The sequence below is a fragment of the Polyodon spathula genome, chromosome 2 (genome assembly GCF_017654505.1).
Source record: "Polyodon spathula isolate WHYD16114869_AA chromosome 2, ASM1765450v1, whole genome shotgun sequence".
NCBI classification, from domain to species: Eukaryota; Metazoa; Chordata; class Actinopteri; order Acipenseriformes; family Polyodontidae; genus Polyodon; species Polyodon spathula.
Genome location: NC_054535.1, coordinates 75,992,286 through 76,012,815, shown reverse-complemented (window position 1 = coordinate 76,012,815; position 20,530 = coordinate 75,992,286). Strand labels below are relative to the sequence as shown.

General features: G+C 34.9%; 1 protein-coding gene across 1 annotated transcript in view; it reads left to right on the top strand.

The window, feature by feature from the left end:
• The window catches only part of LOC121300752 (importin-11-like), a 183,471-nt gene that overhangs the window by 106,040 nt on the left and 56,901 nt on the right, over positions 1–20,530 (top strand). The window contains exon 27 of the mRNA XM_041229541.1: positions 6,118–6,239. Coding sequence (XP_041085475.1) covers positions 6,118–6,239 — 122 coding nt within the window. The remainder of the gene's footprint in view (positions 1–6,117; positions 6,240–20,530) is intronic.

Here is a 20,530-nt window from a genome sequence, read left to right as displayed (position 1 = left end):
GGCCAACTTTGCAATAAACCGGAGCTATATTTGTATCTTACACATTAGCTATGTTCCGACAAATTTTGTAAAAAGAAAACAAACCGACGATCATCAAATGCTCCAGTAATGCAAGTACCTACATTTAATTTTATCAATTTGAATTCAGTTGACTGATGCAGCTGGGATGTACTGTATGTTATGCTCAACTCATGCCTCTATTCCTGTTTTGTTTTTGTTCCCATATAACTGACACTTTTCTAAAGCTCAAAGGGAAGTATTGACATTCACTTTTACTCACTGTATGAGAGCTTTTTAAATTTAAGCTCACTTTGGGAAGTCGAATACACGTTTTTGAGAGTTTTTGTCAGAAACCTTTTCTTTGTGTGGTAGTGACTTGTAGCCGCTAACATTACGGAATTTGTGCTGCTATGCTTGTTGGTGGTAAATCGGATGTCCGACTGTCAAAATGTTGTGGTAGAGTGTGCGTTCTTGGAGAATATGGTGCTATTTCTGACAGTATAGAGTGTCCTCAGTACACATATTGGTAATTACATCATTACTTTTACATCATTAAGTCATAAACGGCCTGTCCGTGAAAATTTGGGGCCCAGCCAGGAATTAAATCCTGTCACTGCCACTGGCTGGGTAATCTCCCAAGGCAATGTGCATGAGGACTGTGGGCAATAGCAAAAAACATGAGTGTGTTCCGCTTTTCTGAATCGAGAACTGCACATAAATCCCATTCTGTATGCTTTGTACACTTTTAAATAAATTAAGATGACCATAAAATAACTACAAAACCAACTTAATGTCACGCTCCACATAGTATCACCACAGGGAAATGTCCCCAGAGTATAATGGGAGTCAATGGAAACAGGTTCCTAATAATGTCATTTTGATTATCATGGACCTTTTAATATAAGTGTATCAGCCAATCAACTGATTTTCACCACACTTAATACTGTTTCAAACTGTGAATGCATTTTGAAACGTTTTGTTTACTGTATGCTACAGGATCACATTTTTTGACATGCAGCAACTACTAGCTGCAGTGTCTTCTTCTGACTTGAGTTTTTTTGGTTTTGTAAGAATTCAAATATAAAAGTCTTAGAAATGAAAAGATTTAGATAATCACAAAGGCTTTATCAGACAAAGTATATCAGATAAAAATCTGTTAAATGACACGAGTATAGGCCCTACCTGTAAAAACCAAAGAAAAGGCAATTTTATATATCTATATATATATTTTATAATTATATATAATATATATATATATATAGATCTATAATTAATGCTGCGCAAAAGACTTAGACATGTTGGAAATTGGACTATGGAACAATGGTCAAAGGTGCTTTGGGCTGTTGATGGATGGACAACAACATCTGTGCCTTCTGTCAGTTCTGTTGTCAATTCAATGCTTGTCTTTTTTCTATCCCTTATGGATATTATCTTCAAGTGTTGCTCATCCTTGTTAAACAGCTCTTTGGGTCTTCCAGTCCTGAGTTTGTCAATTACAGATGATGTTTCTTTGTACTAGTTGATTATGCTTCGGATACCACACCTTGAAAATCAAGTGATACGAGCTATTTCACTCAATGTTTTTCCTTTTTTATGCAAGGCAAGGTTGTTATATCAGTAGAAAATAGTAGTGGAGGCTTTGAGTAAATTGTTGATGCTCATAATGCATATACAGTGGCTTGCGAAAGTATTGACCCCCCTTGGCATTTTTCCTATTTTGTTGCCTTACAACCTGAAATTAAAATGGATTTTTTGGGGGTTTGTATCATTTGATTTACACAACATGTCTACCACTTTGAAGGTGCAAAATATTTTTTATTGTGAAACAAACAAGAAATAAGACAAAAAAACAGAAAACTTGAGTGTGCATAAGTATTCACCCCCCCAAAATCAATACTTTGTAGAGCCACCTTTTGCAGCAATTACAGCTGCAAGTCTCTTGGGGTATGTATCTATAAGCTTGGCACATCTAGCCACTGGGATTTTTGCCCATTCTTCAAGGCAAAACTGCTCCAGCTCCTTCAGGTTGGATGGGTTCCGCTGGTGTACAGCAATCTATAAGTCATACCACAGATTCTCAATTGGATTGAGGTCTGGGCTTTGACTAGGCCATTCCAAGACATTTAAATATTTCCCCTTAAACCACTCGAGTGTTGCTTTAGCAGTATGCTTAGGGTCATTGTCCTGCTGGAAGGTGAACCTCCGTCCCAGTCTCAAATCTCTGGAAGACTGAAACAGGTTTCCCTCAAGAATTTCCCTGTATTTAGCGCCATCCATCATTCCTTCAATTCTGACCAGTTTCCCAGTCCCTGCCAATGCAAAATATCCCCACAGCATGATGCTGCCACCACTGTGGGGATGGTGTTCTCGGGGTGATGAGAGGTGTTGGGTTTGCGCCAGACATAGCGTTTTCCTTGATGGCCAAAAAGCTCAATTTTAGTCTCATCTGACCAGAGTACCTTCTTCCATATGTTTGGGGAGTCTCCCACATGCCTTTTGGCAAACACCAAACATGTTTGCTTATTTTTTTTCTTTAAGCAATGGCTTTTTTCTGGCCACTCTTCTGTAAAGCCCAGCTCTGTGGAGTGTACGGCCTAAAGTGGTCTTATGGACAGATACTCCAATGTCCGCTGTGGAGCTTTGCAGCTCCTTTAGGGTTATCTTTGGTCTCTTTGTTGCCTCTCTGATTAATGCCCTCCTTGCCTGGTCCGTGAGTTTTGTTGTGGTGCCATATTCTTTCCATTTTTTAATAATGGCTTTAATGGTGCTCAGTGGGATGTTCAAAGTTTCTGATATTTTTTTATAGCACAACCCTGACCTGTTTGGAGAGCTCCTTGGTCTTCATGGTGCCCCTTGCTTAGTGGTGTTGCAGACTCTGGGGCCTTTCAGAACAGGTGTCTATATACTGAGATCATGTGACAGATCATGTGACACTTAGATTGCACACAGGTGGACTTTATTTAACTAATTATGTGACTTCTGAAGGTAATTGGTTGCACCAGATCTTATTTAGAGGCAATAGCAAAGGGGGTGAATACATATGCACGCACCACTTTTCCGTTATTTATTTTTTAGAATTTTTTGAAACAAGTTATTTTTTTCATTTCACTTCACCAATTTGGACTATTTTGTGTATGTCCATTACACGAAATCCAAATAAAAATCCATTTTAATTCCAGGTTGTAAGGCAACAAAATAGGAAAAATGCCAAGGGGGGTCAATACTTTCGCAAGCCACTGTTCAGACCCCTGACCAATTCTCTCATATTACTGAATTACAAATGCTACATTGAAATTTCGTTCTGTTCGATATTTTATTTTAAAACACTGAAACTCAAAATCAATTATTGTAAGGCGACATTGGTTTTATGTTGGGAAATATTTTTAAGAAAAATATAAAACTGAAATATATTACTTGCATAAGTATTCAACCCCTGTGCTGTGGAAGCTCCCAGTTTGCACCGATGAAAGAAATTGCCCTAACGAGGACACAATTACCTTACGATTGGCCTGATGCAGTTATGATGTTGTTTGTTTTAACAGTATTTCTAAAATTGTATATTCCAACCAAAACTGGTAATGTTTCTCGAGTGTAAACATAGCTATTTGATAACAAATTTGAACTCTTATAAATGATTTGCTTTTCAATAAACATAAAAAGGCTCCTTTTTTATTCCTGATGACATTTCTTGTAGTTTCCAAAGCTTTTATTTTAATGTGTTCATCACCAAAAAAAATAAAATAAATCTGTTGTCCCCAAATTGGTGGTGGACAGCCACTGTTTACATTTTCCCTGTTCTTATTCATTTTCTGTACTCTTGAATTAGCTTTTTTTTGAAAATTTACTACTCATTTACTCCAGAGTAATGCAATCTGTTTTTATAAGCTTTGCAATCATTCTGATTCTCGGTTTGTGTTAATTCAGTATTTAATTATCAGTTTTCTCTAAATCTCCATTTCCTTGGCTTGGCGCTTGATTTGAGCTACACTGAACAACCTTCCTTTGTCCATTCAAGGCATTCAACAATATTTGTTTTCATGGGCTTGGCTTTTCTGTTTAATTCAGTGGTGCCCTGGTATTTATGTTTTTAATATAAGCAGTTCTTGGTTACAGTGTGAAATCCTAAGTAATATCCCAGCAGAGGAAAAAAATGTAATCTTATATTTTCCTAGTTGCAGTATATTTTCTAGCTGTTTCAGAACCAAAGATAAATATTCTATCTAGTGACTCAAGCAGTAAAACACTTCAGTTTATTATGTCTGTTGTTACTTTTTTTTTTTTTTTAAATTGCATCCACTCTCTGTAGGTAGTATTATTTGATATTTAGTATAGTATCTTTATTACTGGTATCACAATTCACCTTGGGGCTATAACAGCGGTATATTTTGTTGTCTTTTTGATGGATTTATTTGTTATGATTATGTTGACACAGAAGGTCAGCGTATTTTTTTTTCCATGTAAATGATTTTCCCTCCACGTTCCATGCTTTTGTATGAGAGAAAAAAAAAGATCAATTTCCAGGCCGGAGGAGGATGGTATTTAACCTTTGGATCAGTTGTGTTGCTCAGTTCAAAACTAGTTCAACAACAAGGAAAGTTACACGCCAACTGTGTCTTTGTTCCCACTCATTGTTGCCTTATTGCAAATCAGCTCATCTTTGGTAATTTCTTTAAATGTGTTAAGAAAAATAGATCTTTGCCTTACTCTGTCAGGAATGTTACATTTTATCTTACAACTAGATACAGGTAACTTTTTCTATTAATACTACTACTGTCTACTACTACGACTACATGTGCTGTCGTTGTATAGTGACTGTTTTTTCCTGGACCTCAGATCAGCTTAATATTCTATACATACTGTACTTGATCCCTTTTCAACAACTGCACATAAGTGTGTCTCTTCACAGAACAGACACAGATCCAGGGGATAGCTTGCGTGTTTAAAAAAACAAACAGACAAACTGAGAAATAAAAATAAATATGGGATAGCACACCCTACTGAAATTGATATGGATAAATAGTTACAGTAACTGTGTTTTATAAATGTATTCTCAAACTTTCATTGACAGATTTACATGGTAGACTTCAAGTGGTTGGTGGAATTCTGTATGTTGTGACCTTCCTTTTTAAATAGTTTTCCATGCAATTGCAGGCACAGTTGGTCATTGGTATTCTTACTGCGTCCAGCTGCAAAACTGAATCGGGCAATAGTGACACCTTTTTAAATCAGTTTTTTTTAATCTAAATTAATTTGTGCTATTTAGATTTGTAAGTTTATTTATTGGCATTAAAAAGTAATTTTGATGCACTTATACCTAAGTTATGGGAATAACTTTTTCAATAACTTTTTTATCTGTAGTTTACATTTCAGGTCCCGCAGGGAATGGAATGAATTGTAGGATTGGGATTGTAATTGTATTAAATGTAATGCAGTATAATCAACTTTGGGGGTTTTAATCATTGTTAATTATTTATTTATTTATTTATTTATTTTTTTGATGAGTAATAAAATATATTTGAATAAATTAAAATATTTTACAATGCTTTGAACAAAGGTTTGCTTTTCATTATTAGAGCAGAAGGAGATTATTATTTGGAAGCTCCATTTGAAGAGCAATACATTCGATAAGTTAAAATGACACCAGCTTCATTCAAGTTTGCAAAACAGGCCTTCACTGTCTTTGTGATGTCTCGTACAAGTACGGTGGAGATGAAAACTTACCGCGCAGAATCACCAGTCAGGCTTGCATTGTGCTTTTCTCCCATCTTTTTTCTTCCTATTATGTTAATCCTGATTTGAAAGTCCAGTTTTCCAGACAAACATGACATTGACAAATAAAAATATCTTTTTGTCTAAAACAAGCTGAATTGTCACTGACGGCCAGTCAGAGCGAACTTGAACGTACACTATTGGGGAAAAGTGATGCAACATCTTTGTTGGAGTGACTGGCAAATACATATTTCACTTTTAGCTGTTTGAGTATTCACATAGTTTTAACCTTTACATAGTTGTTCCTTTATTATTATTATGAATTTGTCATTTAGCTTTTATTCCTTATCCTTCATGTACAACATTGTCGAATTCAGTCTTTTTTTTCTTTCTATTTCCTGGACAAAGATGGATCAGCTGTTGGGCAGCTTGATTGAGATGTGGGTGGACCGAATGGACAACATTACACAGCCAGAAAGAAGAAAGCTTTCAGCTTTGGCATTGCTCTCACTGCTTCCCTCAGACAACAGGTAGGCACTATACAAACACATTTGAGTTCTTGAACTGGAGATAAAACCAACAGATACTACGCTTGTTGTATTTTCTACTTCTATGGTCAGATTTGATCATTCACAATATAGCTTTAGGTTATCATCACTTACTTTGTAGAGGTAATTAATCTATATATATATAAAAAGCTGTAAAACAACATGTAATGGCAGAATGTTTTTCAGCTAATGCAGAAAGCCTGATTCAAACATTTATTGAAAAAATTGACGTGTAAATTCAAGTTTTGTTTACAACTGCATCTCCTGTAGCTCTACTTTTTTTTTTGTCATATTCAGCCTACTACATTAACAAAAGTATATTAAAAGTCGGTGGAGTTTATAGAATGATCCACCTTCACACGTACTGTTTCTTTAACATCTTTGTTGGGTCTCATTTCAGTAAAATCCCTTTATTCAATGAATATGTCAATCGAGCTGCCAGCTCTGTTAGTGTATGTACTGCTGGTATAGTACATTGGCAGTGCCAGAGTGAGTGTTAATTAATAATACATTGCTTTCTAAGCATTAAAGCATAACATTTCCCCAAAGTAAGCACACGATACGATCAGGCCTAACCTGCTTCGGATTTTGGTGTTAATTTATCAGTGTTTTTGGGGGGACTGCAGCAAAGATACATAAAATTTTCTCTTCCTTTATAAATGACGCTTGATTTCATCACCTTTCATAAGCCCAGAGCCGGAATAGTTACTTTAAAATTTATGGTGCTTTGCAACAGATTGTAAGAGAGAAGGAACTAAATAGTAAAAAAAAAAAAAAAAAAAGTATCAGTCTTTCTGCTATGTAAAAGAACTGACTGGCATATATTACCCAGGGTTCTTGCTCACTGGAGTATATTTCCATTTTGACCCACAAAGGAAAACTGCATTGCAGGTTGAAGAAAGGGTTTCAAACCATTACTCGCCCAGTATCCATCCAAGTCAAAACTGTTCAGTTCGTGCCTTGTAAGAAATGCTCCAGGCTACCATTCATTTTCTTTATATATATATATTCCTCTTATTGTGCTGGCTACCTGAGGCTGCACCTGAACAAAATGCACTGTTGTATTTTGATCTTCTCTGATTCTCTCTATTATTTATCGTCCCCAAAATAGTCTTTACTTTTATCAATGAATTTTCAGATTTTGCTTCTTTTTTCTGTACTGGTGCAGGTAAAGTTCTCATCACAGGGATTTCAACATGCATGTTGAGTCTCCCACTTCCATTTCGGACGTTTTTTTTTTTTTTTTTTTGATTCAGTGTTCAATCTTGTTCAATTGGTTATTTATGCTACCCATATTCATGGTCGCATATGAGCTCTTCTGATTTCCCAGGGCTTGGAATTATCCAATCGAAGTATTACTGATAAAATCTTTGTGCTCTTTTTAATACCTTTAACAAGAACTTGTCTTGCATTCTCACGATATGACTCTAACTCTGATTGCTGTGAGGAGTTTGCCTCTTACTTCAGCAAAAAAAAATGGAAAGTATAAGGGCATCATTCCATCAACAATTAACACCTCTGATGCATCTGTATTGTCTGATCCTGCTATCTCTGTTCTTTTCAGATTTCTTGCCTGTTTATTCTACAGATACACGTGGGTTAATCATTTTTTATAAAGGATTTTAGTTCATGCCTTGTAACAACTGTAATGGATTATACCTTTTATTTGAGAAGGGAAACCTAAAAACATATGTTTTTTTGTTTTTTTTTCACTATAGGGCTATACAAATTATACTGATATTTTCTGTTTTAGTGCAATGTTTTATATTACAAAACCACTACAAAAGTTGCAAAACAAACAAACTAAATACATTTTGTTATAATGCATGATCAGTATTTTACACGACAGTGTACAGTGTATGTGTTTATAGTAATTTAATGTACAGAATAAAAACAGGGTATAAAACCCCTTGGGAATTCTATACCAGTAGTGACTAAAGTTTATTCAAAGGATTAGCCTACAAAAGATTACACAAATATAGAAGCCAGGTTAAACCCTGACTTATTTTATTATCACAAAACTGTACTGCTGCAGTGTGGCAGAGCAAAGCTCTGCCCTTTTTAAATTGGTAGGGATGGGGTTAATTTCCCCTACCTGCCTGGGTTTATTTTGTTCAGGTGGCTGGGGTTGATTAGTTGATTAAATGATTAACTTAATTAACGATCAATCAGCGCCCAGCCACCTGACGTAAAAGGAGGCCTCTGCTTCTCATTTGGGAGGAGGGAGCTGAGGAAGCAGGTTGGTGTTTGTGGTTTTTGTGACTTGTGAATTCTATATCCAGTGAAGGCATTGCCCAGCCTGGAAACCTTTATTTTTGTAAGTTTGTTTTTTGTACTTTTTTTTTTTTTGTTTAAATCCCTTAATTTTGCCCTTGTGCACTTTTATTTTTGTGTATTTATAATAAAATAATTATTTTTTTGAACTACAGACTGTCTCTGGGCCTCTATCCACTTGCCAGCCTGCCACATGCAGTTTGTGGGAAATTACAAATTACTTCTGGTGACAAAATCCTGGGAGTGATTACTGCTGACAGAAATTTTTTTTTATCTGGGGCACTATAATAGTTTTAAACCTTATTAAATTCATTACACCTTTATGAGTTAGACAGAAGCATTTGGAGCTTCACTTCAACACAGTATGTAAAATAATTTAAAGGTACTCTCATGAATTTATCTCTTTCCATTGTTAATGAAACTATACAGCTGACTTCAAAATTGGATTACGCATACAGTAGTTATGCATAGAGTATGGATTATTGTGAAATGAGTGTCTTCATTTTAAAACCACTTGAGTGTAGTGAGGGATAAAGAAATGTATCAACTAGACCTATGAGTTATTGACATTTTGTTTTCAGTATTGAGGTTTGCCTTTGGGCTTTCCAATCCAACCCAGAGCGTTGTATTTATCTGTACCTTTAGCACAGAAAAATATTTTCATATCCCATATATCCTATGTCTACCAAATTGACAGTTTAGTATTGTTATTAATGTAAATGCTTGATATACTTAAACATCAGAATGTTTATTTAAACATTGTGATGCTGCTTGCTAGATGGTATTGATTGAATATTTTCTCAAGGATTAATTGAAGCATATCATATTTTTATTTATTTTTTTGGTTAGTTCTTATAGCCGTATTGATGCACAAAATATCTTGTGTCTTATTGTCAGTATTCAGTTCTGAATAGCTGGATAACCTCTGGTATCACTTTCAGTGTTTGTTGTCTCAGACTTTTGAAAGTTTGGTAAATTATAGGGAAGTATGGAAGCAACAGTACTGGAATGCTGCACTCATCTTGGCTATTGTAGCACTATTTCTTCATAGAATTGTCATAAACATTTGATGAAAGCAAAGAAGTTTGCAAATGGTTAAGGCAGAGACAAGACTCTAGAACATTGCACATTCCATAAGTGAGTCAATGTGGATGTCCCGTATTATTTCAAGGTTGCGTTTTTGAGTGCCTTCATATAAAAAAGCCCCACTCAACAAATCCAGTTTTATTATAATCTAAGATAGTAACACAACCGTTGTGTTGATTTCACACGGAATATCATGATACATAGTAAACTGACTTATAATCATATTAAAAAAATATGCCCAACAAAAATTGACGCAGACATTGAATGAAATAAACGACTTCACCTTACAAGCGAACCAGTGTAGTCTTTAACTTCACAGTGTTGGCTAACTTAATCTATTTCATATTTAAGGTCTTTGTGTGTAAGCAGTGGTTGTGTTTTGTATTTTTATTATTATTTATTTTTAATCAGGATCAAACTTAAACTAGTTTAACTGCTCATCCTAATGAGAGAATTCACTTTTGGTATACTATTACCATTGTCAGTGGTTTTCTGGTGGAAGTTTGGAAGGATATTTCATGTTTTAAAATATAAAATAAACATCACTCAAGCTTATTCAAAAATTGTTAGTGCATAGGGCTATGAGAGTTGCATTTAGGAAACAGAAGCTAATTTAGAATCAAACATGCCTGCATCATATAATGTTAATAGTGAAACATGCCCATTTATTCATGCCATGTTAGCACTTCAGTTCACCTTGAAGTCAAATTAATAGGATGTGCAAATTTGATACAAGAGTCGTTTAGAGGTGTGGGACTTATTAGCAGTCATTTGTCAATTTTGTAGTTATTTCTGCAGCAACAAGAATGTATTTGTCAAACAGATTTACAGTTTAAACAATGTGTAGTAAACTTCTGTGTGAACCCAATTAAATTAGGCATAATTGTTATGAAGGTGACCCCTCTAGGTGCCCTTTTGCAATTCCAATTTCCTAAATAATTTATCTTTCTTCCCGTGCACATAGCAAGGTTCATTTGATTCCTAATTTCCTTCAGTAAATTATCGCAATTGGTTTCTGTTAGGGCCAGCATAGCAACAAAGTGCTTAATTTTCATAAATTTCTATAAGCATTTTTTTCTTGTGTTCCTTTACGCCAGCATACACAGTACTATATTAGTCTGACTTTGCAGAATATACCAAGTACCATATTCCTTTTGAATTTAAGACACTTTTTTAACCATTTTTTTGCTTCTTAAAAATTTAAATTTGAGTATTATTTGTATTATTTATTTTTTAGCAGATGCCCTTATTCAGGATGACTGACTTACAATTGTTACAAAATATCACAGTACAAAGTATCGCCACTCAAACATGAGTATCCAAGTACACAGGCAGCAATGTGACTTACTGCTGAGAAAAGACAACAAAAACATCTGGCCGATTTTAAATCATCTGTGTTATACAGGCAGCCATTTACAAAGAAGCATTATTAGCTTCCTGAGGAATAACAAGCTTTTACAATTTCATCGTTTCTCTCAAACAGTACCAGCTTGGACAGTTTGGAAATGCTGATCAGACCCCCGTGTTCTTCGTCATCACAAATTGGGAGAAAAACTGGTTCTGACTGTTGTGTTTGCAATGCAGTCAGTGCTGTTGTGGCTGCAGGGTTACATGTTGCCTGATGTCATGCTTGCTATTGCCAGGATGCGTGGTGCCGTATGTGAGCGAGGGATGTGTGTACGACAGAGAAGCCATGCAAGTATTATACAGTATGCAACACGATAAACAAGCTCCATGGTTAATCTACAACAACACTATTTAGTGTCAGTTTTGTACGATACAACAGTGTAATTGAGGTTGTATTTTTGTAAATGCGTATTTATTTGAGGTTTTATTTTTTTCTCAAATTGAGGGTAGTAAATTTGGGCTGCATCTTAAATTCGAAGGAATACAGTAGTTGGATGGTGTACAATATGTATAGCTTACAACATGTTACTACAGGTGGGATGCAATGCAGTGTGAAATATGAAGGGTTTCTGTTTTCATACTACAGCTTGCAAATCAGCCAATCTGGGAACAGAGTTCTGTCATTTGACACTTGTGATCACATGTACACGGATGCAGTAAACGTCCACCAAACAGACATTTTTTTAAGAATTATATGATATTATGGATAATTGCAAAGCATATGACATGGTGTGTTTAGATTTCTAGAAAGCTTTTGACAAAGTCCCGCATAAAAGATACATTTTCAAACTGAATGCAGTAGGGATTCAAGGAAATGCATGCACATGGATTAGGGAGTGATTAACATGTAGAAAACAAAGTACTGATTAGAGAGGAAACCTCAAAATGGAGTGGAGTACCACAGGGATCAGTATTGGGTCCTCTGCTCTTCTTAATCTAGTCTTGCAGACTACACAAAAATAGGAGGAGTGGCAAATACCGTCGCAGAGGAAAAGGTCATTCAAAATAATCTAGACAGCATTCAGAACTGGGCAGACACATGGCAAATGACATTTAATAAAGAAAAGTGGAAGGCAGTGCATGCAGGCAATAAAAATGTCCATTTATAAATACCATGTGGGTATACATCTACACAGTGTGGGGAAGCTATAATAAAGACCAACTAAATGCTTGGATATATTGTGAAAAGTGTTGAATTTAAATCAAGGGAAGTAATGTTAAAACTTTTGAATCTAGAATATTCTGTTCAAAAAGGATATTGCTGCTCTAGAAAGTGCAAAGAGCAGCCAGAATTATTCCTGGTTTAAAAGGCATGTCATATGCAGACAGGCTAAAATAACTGATTCTATTCAGTCTTGAACAAAGACGACTACGCGGCGATCTGATTCAAGCATTCAAAATTCTAAAAGGTATTGACAAGGTCTTTTTCAATCTAAAAAGAGCAACAAGGACCAGGGGTCACAAGTGGAGATTAAATAAAGGGGCATTCAGAACAGAAAATAGGAGGCACTTTTTCACATAGAGAATTGTGAGCGTCTGGAACCAGCTCCCAAATAATGGGTCAGCGGTTTTACAGTAAAACAAAGGGCAGTGCTATTGAACAAATGTATGTGAGGCAGCAGAACAAATTCAAACTGTTTGTATTTTGTTATTTCATTTTATTAATTTGTTTCTGAGTAGCATTATCCATATCCTTGGTTTCCAACAGAAAACTGCTGGAAACATCATTTTTAATTCATACTCCACCCAGTATGAAGTTTCAAGATGAATGAAAGGTCACATCATAATAATTTTAAGGAATGTAATGCCTGTTTATTTTGTATTTGATGTCAATCAAACATTAGTCTGGGCTCGTAAACCAGTGGGAATGTTACACGGTGTGAACTCCTATCAGTAATCTGACCTATTAAGCATTTCATTCAAGGAAAGCTGCAGGATAATATCTGACAGCCAGAGAAGAGTTCACTATGTAAATGATTATGTGAAGGGGAGAGCAGGGTGAATTTGGTCAAACTGATATGCATATTTACAGATTTATGAATAGACAACAACATACATATTCATACATGGCATTCATCCTCAATGATCAGGAAACCCACTGCCAAACATGTTGAACTTTTAATGCGATTTAAAAAAAAGAGTTAATAAATAGAATGAATGGAGAGCTTTTCTTTGTATAGAGTGGAGAAGAGCTCCAAATGATGCAGTATACGACTGATCACTTCCTTTTAACTATTTGCAGAGTGCTTAAAGAGAAAGCATTCATTGTCATAATGGTCCTAGCTAGATGTATAAACAAGTGTGATGAATTTGCAGAAAGACAGATTCATCGTGGTTCTCTGTGGTCTTGGCTTTACGCTGTGTTTTGTTTTAGAAATGGCTTGGAGACTTTGGTTAAACGTGTACAACCAATGGCTTGGATCTCGGTTCCTTATCCAGACACCACAAACCATTTTCTAAGGACAGTAACACACTGGTGAACAGCTGTATTTCAGTGATAATGAAAGCCCCACATAGTGCCGACGCAGAACAGGTAATGACAAGTTAAACAAATGCCACGTCACACTAGCCTCAATTGTGCCGTGTGACGGATCTATGACCGGCATAAGAGTTGGAACATGAGGCTCCCATCGTAAGTAAGCAGTAACACGTGAGAAAGCATAGACTGGTATGGTACACTTACTTCTCACACACTAGGCTGCACCTCATGCCTGATACTAACACATGCCTTCTTGTGTGTTGTTGCATACAAAACAGTCTTGGCAACATTAAACAAAAAACAAACAAACAGTTGTGTACGGCAAGTTACCCGAGGAAATGCATCAGTGCAGTAATTGAAGTGTATAAAAGATTATTCATTTGTGCAGCATTTTTTTTTGTTTTGTTTTTATATCCCAATAATGTAAATATAAAGGTTTTAGATCCAGTCTTGTTGACAAAAGTATTCTTGCATTATCCTGACACCCCATCTCACTCAGAAAATGATACATTATTTCCATTTCTGTATAGGCAATGTGAAATTAATATTGAAATAATGAGCTATGTTATTTTCTTAGCGAATCTTCCAGCTGAATATTTAAAGTTCTAGGTAAAGATAAAGAACCAGACTGTTATGGAATTTCCATTCTCAAAAGAATAAAGACAAGAAATCATGTTCACTTGGATATATTTCCTCAGGGGCATAATTTAATGTAGCATTCACTTTTATAACTAAGCAAAGGCTAGATGAATGTTGTTGAGATCTCTTGTATGCCAAGTGCTTTCAACTTTTTCAGCCATTGGTACTCAGTTATAGTATGTGGTTTTCTCAGATAGGCTCCATTATCAGTGTCCAGTAAAACTTTCATTGCAATGTTTAATTTCTTGTCATATCAATGATTAAGACCACATAATTAAGATGGTGCAATACACATTAAACAAAGCCGTGCCATGTTGTTTTAACCTCTGGACATATCAATATAGTGTCTTTACAGTTCATATGCTATGTTCTGTGAATCTCAGTGATTAAACGGACACCATGCATTTGTTGGCTCATTTTGTGTAGTTAAATTACAAAAACTATGTAAAAGATAAGGCAATATTTATTTATTACCTGGTATCAATGGAAATGTTGCAGTAACACTACACCGGTTCATTGTAACAATAAATGCACATGCCTTCTCTGGCCACAACATTGCATTTCATTTTGAATACACTGACTTAACTTGATAAAAACGAGTTCACATCTGGGAGGTTTATAGACGTCCTCTGCTTCTGACAAATTCTGAGGACACCTGGTTTTTAGTCCAGTGCGAATCATGCTTTAAAGTGGAAAATGCCTGAAATGGAGTGTCATAAAATAGTCACTTGTTCCTCTCTAGTGATTTGGAATTTACCATTTATTTAAGTTTTTAAAGTTTTACTTTCAAGTATGGAGCTTAGTTGGTATGTACCCTGAAGGGTAAACATAGATCAGTCCTATAACATTTCAGCATCCTGGAAATCATTGAGAATTTTACTTTTTCATGCTTAAAGTAACGTCAATCGGTTATCTTGTAAATCGACTTGTCCAGCTGCTCTTCTCCATGAATAAAGCTACTTGTGGTCACTGCTGTGGTGAACTGTAATTGGTGGGTCCTCCTAATCATAAAGTAAGAACTTGAAAGAGTGTGCAGGTTTTTAATTTGATTGTATACATTTGGCCCACGTGTTATCGCTGTAGCATTAATGAATATATACAAAAAATGTAGTATTTTTATTTTTTAAACCGGTGTGTTTGTCATTTAATTGTGTATGTGTGCCATAATTTTATGTTCATACAATATGCCAAATGTATGCCCTGTGTGCCTGTGTTCATTGTTTATCTGACAGGATATAGTAATGCATTGTTCTGTACTAAAGATGCAATTGGGAATGTTCAAGCTACTGAATATTGGCTACTGTGGGCCTGATAAACTTGGACAGAAAACTCTGAACTTTAATAAGGTAGATCATTTTTCAGAATTAATTGTCTGCATAAAAAGGAGAATTTCCATGAGCACTGATGTTTCTACTCTGTTGCTACTGTCGAAATGTATAATTGCTGTTATTGAACTGTGTAATTAACTTTAAAAACTCATGAAAGAGAAAGACCAAAGAGCAAATGTAACCACACCATAGCCTTTATATAACGGATGTTATCAGAATAGAAAATTGTGAATTAACCAGTGCTTTTGGGTTAATATTACTTTTATAGACTATATTAAAAGTGCACATGTTCTGTCCATGATAAATTAGAATATAAACAATGTGTTTTAAAAATGTGTGACAGCTAAAAGTTACACAATATACCAGTTTTACAGCTCCCAGAACCCTTCAGATATGTGTCATCTTTATCTAAAATGCTTCTAACAATTAGCTATGATGCCTCATTAAAAAATAAAAATCTATCGAGATCTCGACATAACGGTTTGAAATGTCAGCATCCTTTAAGTCAATGTTTACAGTGTCCTCAATGATCCCTCCTAAGTAAGGGATATTATTAAGCATTTGAATACAAATAATATGTCATTTTCACAATGTACAATTGATGCAAGGCCAGTATTGTTCACCTTGGCCATCACGCACAATTTGACGTGTAGTGAGTGGATATTGGGACCTCCTTTTCCTAACTGCTGTGTGAGATATCTGTGCACTAAATGACTAAAGCAGTGGTTCCCAACCTTTTTCAATGTAGGGACCACCTTGATTTTTCACAAGGACCACTTGCCAGCATATTTTAACTAATTTGTATGTGTATAAGTACACGTAGAAAGTAAAGTATTTATACAATATACGTAATTTAATTAGATTCCTGAGCTTGAATCTTCACTGCCAGTTCATCAAGGAATGTTGTAATTTTATGCATTCACAGTTGCTGATGGCAAAACTCCTGTTTCTTTGTTTATTAAAAAAAAAAATAATAATAATAATAATTCTGAATGCTTTATAGATAAATGACATCTCAGTTTTGCTGAGAAATAATGCATTGGGGCTTGGGTCGCCCTGGGATCCAGTAAATGTAAATACTAGTACTATTCCCTGCAACTGTTACCTAGTGTAGCAAATTAATCTACCAATTTCTAATGCAACTTATTGTACTCACTGAGTCGCTAACTTTGCTCGATGTACATATAAAAAACGCACTGGAATACTTAGACGAGGTGGGTGGGAAGCAATCTGAAAAATTAAAAAAAATAATTGGAGAGTGTACAGGGTGTTACATACCACTTCTGGTGGTCTGTGATGTGTAAATTAAATGGGATTGGTGGTGCACAGTGGATAGGATTTATAGCATTTTGGTTAAAAATGATGGGGTCAGAACAGACTGTACACATTATTTCCTATGGTTAAGACATTTTCCTTTTGTCATATAGTCTTGTGAGATATTAAACCTGGCTGAATATACTCATAATAACATGGAGCTGAAACTGATCGTTCACACTACGGTACAGTTCACAAGTAAAGCTACAAATATAGCCTATTTTTGGTTTACAGTAACTTATGTTACTAAAAACCTAACCTCTCCCAAAACATATAATATAGAAATAGGGATATTCCTAGATCCACGGCAACACTAGCACACATTTAATACTGTTGAAAATGAAAGGACTAAAATGGTGGTTTTAATGGTTCTTTTTTTGTTTGTTTGTTTTTAGTCATTCCAACCGAGTTAGGAATATTCAATGCAGTGTAATTATTTTTATGTGGAGCTACTTCTCCTGAACAGTGAACACAAGCAGTAGAATGAGCACGGATTACAAAGATGTGCATTTACATGAATACTATTATATATATATATATATATATATATATATATATATATATATATATATATATATATAATATATATATAAAATGCTGGCAAAAAAATAGAAATCTATAATTTTGACAAGACAAATGTGTTTTTATAATGTGTAACACTTATTTAGTTAGTATTTGTTTCACACAAGAAAGCTGTTTCAGTTACTGGCGGCTTTGAAGGCGATGTTTGGTATTGCATGAAAGGGGACTGTCGTATATATTAATTTATAAACACACCCGTAATAAAAGAAAACAGATAAAGTGGGATGCAGACTAATTACGTCTCTTATAATGATGTATAACATGGTTAACCCTTTAAGGACCAACTGTTTTTTAATGGGCTGCATCCCCAGGACCATTTTTTTTTTTTTTTTTTTTTTTTGGCTGTAGTTGACTCTTCCTATAAAAATTCAGAAAAACACTCTGGGGAACATTATAAAGTACTTCAGAAACAATACAAACTTCACTTTTTCTTCAACGTGAAATTTCATTTTTTTGTTTTGTTTTATTAGGTATTCTGGTTAGGGATAAATGTGTAAAAACTGATTATTCTATGACCCTAGGGACCTTACAATACTTCCTGAAACTTTTGTTGAAAAATATTGATGTTCAGGAAAATTACAAGACAATGCACGTTTATTCTCCGTCTTTATAATGGACACTATTGTCGATTTTATTTTTTCGAAATAAATATTTTTAAATTCAATAATAGTTCATTCATTACATTATCAGTTATCAGTTAAAAAAAGTACCTGACTAATTTAGCAAAATTCAGTACTTCCCCCTTTCCAATGATATGCATTAAGTTTTTTCCGTTGACTTGTCACGGACCAGAACGACACGTTAGTATGATCGTGTTTACATGATCACAAGCTATTTGTTGTGTTGCTTAACTGCCTAACCGAATTTTGGGAGTTGTTTGTGGACCACCTGGTGTTTACTCATGGACCACATGTTGGAAGCCTGCTCTAGAGAGGTCTTTCAATTTAGGATTTTGGGTGGCGGTGGGGGGGTGTTGTAGCACTTACACAGCAGCACTTAAACATTTACACATGGTGAAATGAAAGATATTTTAAAATGAAACATAAGATGTTTTGTAACAAAATGTGTGTGGTCACATGGCATCTTTTAAATGTCTGCTGCTTTAACATCAGTTAAAACTGCATCACCATTTGTAAACTATTCATCTTGGTGTCTGTAGAGGCATTTTTCAAAGTTCTCTTGAACAGTGCGTCTCATCAGTATACAGTATAACAGAAACAACGTGTTCTATTCCATACAAGAGAACTCATAAGACCTATTGGTTGCTAATAATTTCCCATCCTAAGCATGCTAATTACAGGAGTGATCAGTTTGATCAGTTCAGCTCTCAGAAGTTCAAAAGAATAATCGTGCTGTTTTGAATCGTGATTCATGTGTGCTCGCGTGTCTCTTTTGTTTTGCATTTTTCTTTTTTTCATTTTAATTTGACATAATTGCAGGAAACTTATTACTTATGTTCTTTGTAAAGCACTTTGATTCTCTGCAGTTTTCCATTTCCTAAGGCAGTGTGACATTGAATACAATGTATCCTGTTTGCTCCCTCTATTTTCTTTATCGCATTCATGCTTCAGGTCTTCTCCTTTGACTTGGTGAATATTCATAAAGTGAATTATGCTGGCTTTAATCTGTATCAAACTCAACGGTACAGACAAGGTACAGGTGGCTGAAAAAGGATTAAAATGGATGCAACAATTACACATTCACTGCTTGCACCTGCCAACCAATCATTTTTATGCATACAAGCTTGCAAATTATTGTTCCTGGGTCTCATTTAAATCTTGTTTAGATTTTTTATCTTACCTAGTCCTAAATGCATTTTTTAAAATTGATCTTCATTTTATTCTCAGTGAACCCAGTATAAGACCTACAATCAAGGCCCATGTGCCAGTAATATGTATAACATTGTCTTTAAAAAATAAATAAATAAATAAATAAAACATATATATAAAAATATAAGAACACTCAATATTTTGCAAGACAAGAATGTTTGTTTTGATGAATGTATAGTGTAAAGGATCCTCCTCAATCCAGAAGATGTTATCCAGCTTTCACTTTTTGACCTCCAGAAAGCAAGAAATGTGTTCCTGTAGATTTGAAGAAAATAACATAATTTTCAATATCTTCTAAACAGTAGCTTGGGGCAGACAAAACATGCACCCTGTTGTATTTCCTGTGCAACATGTTATGCTCTAGTCCAGGGGTAGGCAGCCTTTGGCACTTCCAATCCATTGCAGGACTTTGTTCTAACTGGAGCCGTAATTTTTTCATTGACCTCCAACAGTATCTGGTACCTGACCAGTTTCTTTGTTTCCTGGAAAATGAACTGTCAAAATATAATATTTATTTATTTATGTATTTATTTTATTTACTTTGCACAATCTTACAAATCATTGCCCTACCTTGAAAACATCAACTAATTTTAAATGACTGCTGTTGTATAACAAATCTGCAGACATCTTAGTAAAGCCACTTCTTTCAATGCCACATGTGTGTACTGACTGAACAAATATTAATATTTACTTGTGTGTCTCTGAAAGAAGGGGATTTTATGCCACACATCTTGATAAGACATCTTTAATATGATCTAGTTGGAAGTTTTAATGCAATACATTTTGGGTACTGTTATTAAATTCAGACCATCAAGAAAAAAAAAAAAAAGGTAGAATAAGAATAAAGTGCACGTTGCAAATAAAAATGTGTTAGGTGTGCCAAAGGTCATTTTTAGAACTCTATATTGTAAATAAGGCTGTAGTTTTATGTAGCGCCTTATGCTTGTAGAAAAATCATACAGTATTGTGGTATTTATACAAATAAATTTATTTGCATAATATGTATTTTTTTATGTTAGTATGTTCTGAATATCTTAATTGCCTTTGCTATGCTGTTGCAGTTTGGTGCGAGTCTGGTTTATTTGTGTTGGTTTAATTCTCCAACTCAGCATTTATCATAAACAGAATTTTTGCTGTTCTTAGACAAGTTGCACAGTAACAGCTTGTTAAGAATAACAGCTTGCAAAGCATTTGTGGATAATAAGAAATGAAAACAGTTTAGTTGTTTTCAAGGGATATACATGAACTATATGTAGCATGTAACATAGTTCAAGGTTGCTTTATTTCCTTTATTTTTTAATAGTATGTGCCAACTTCTAGGATTTGTATATGTGA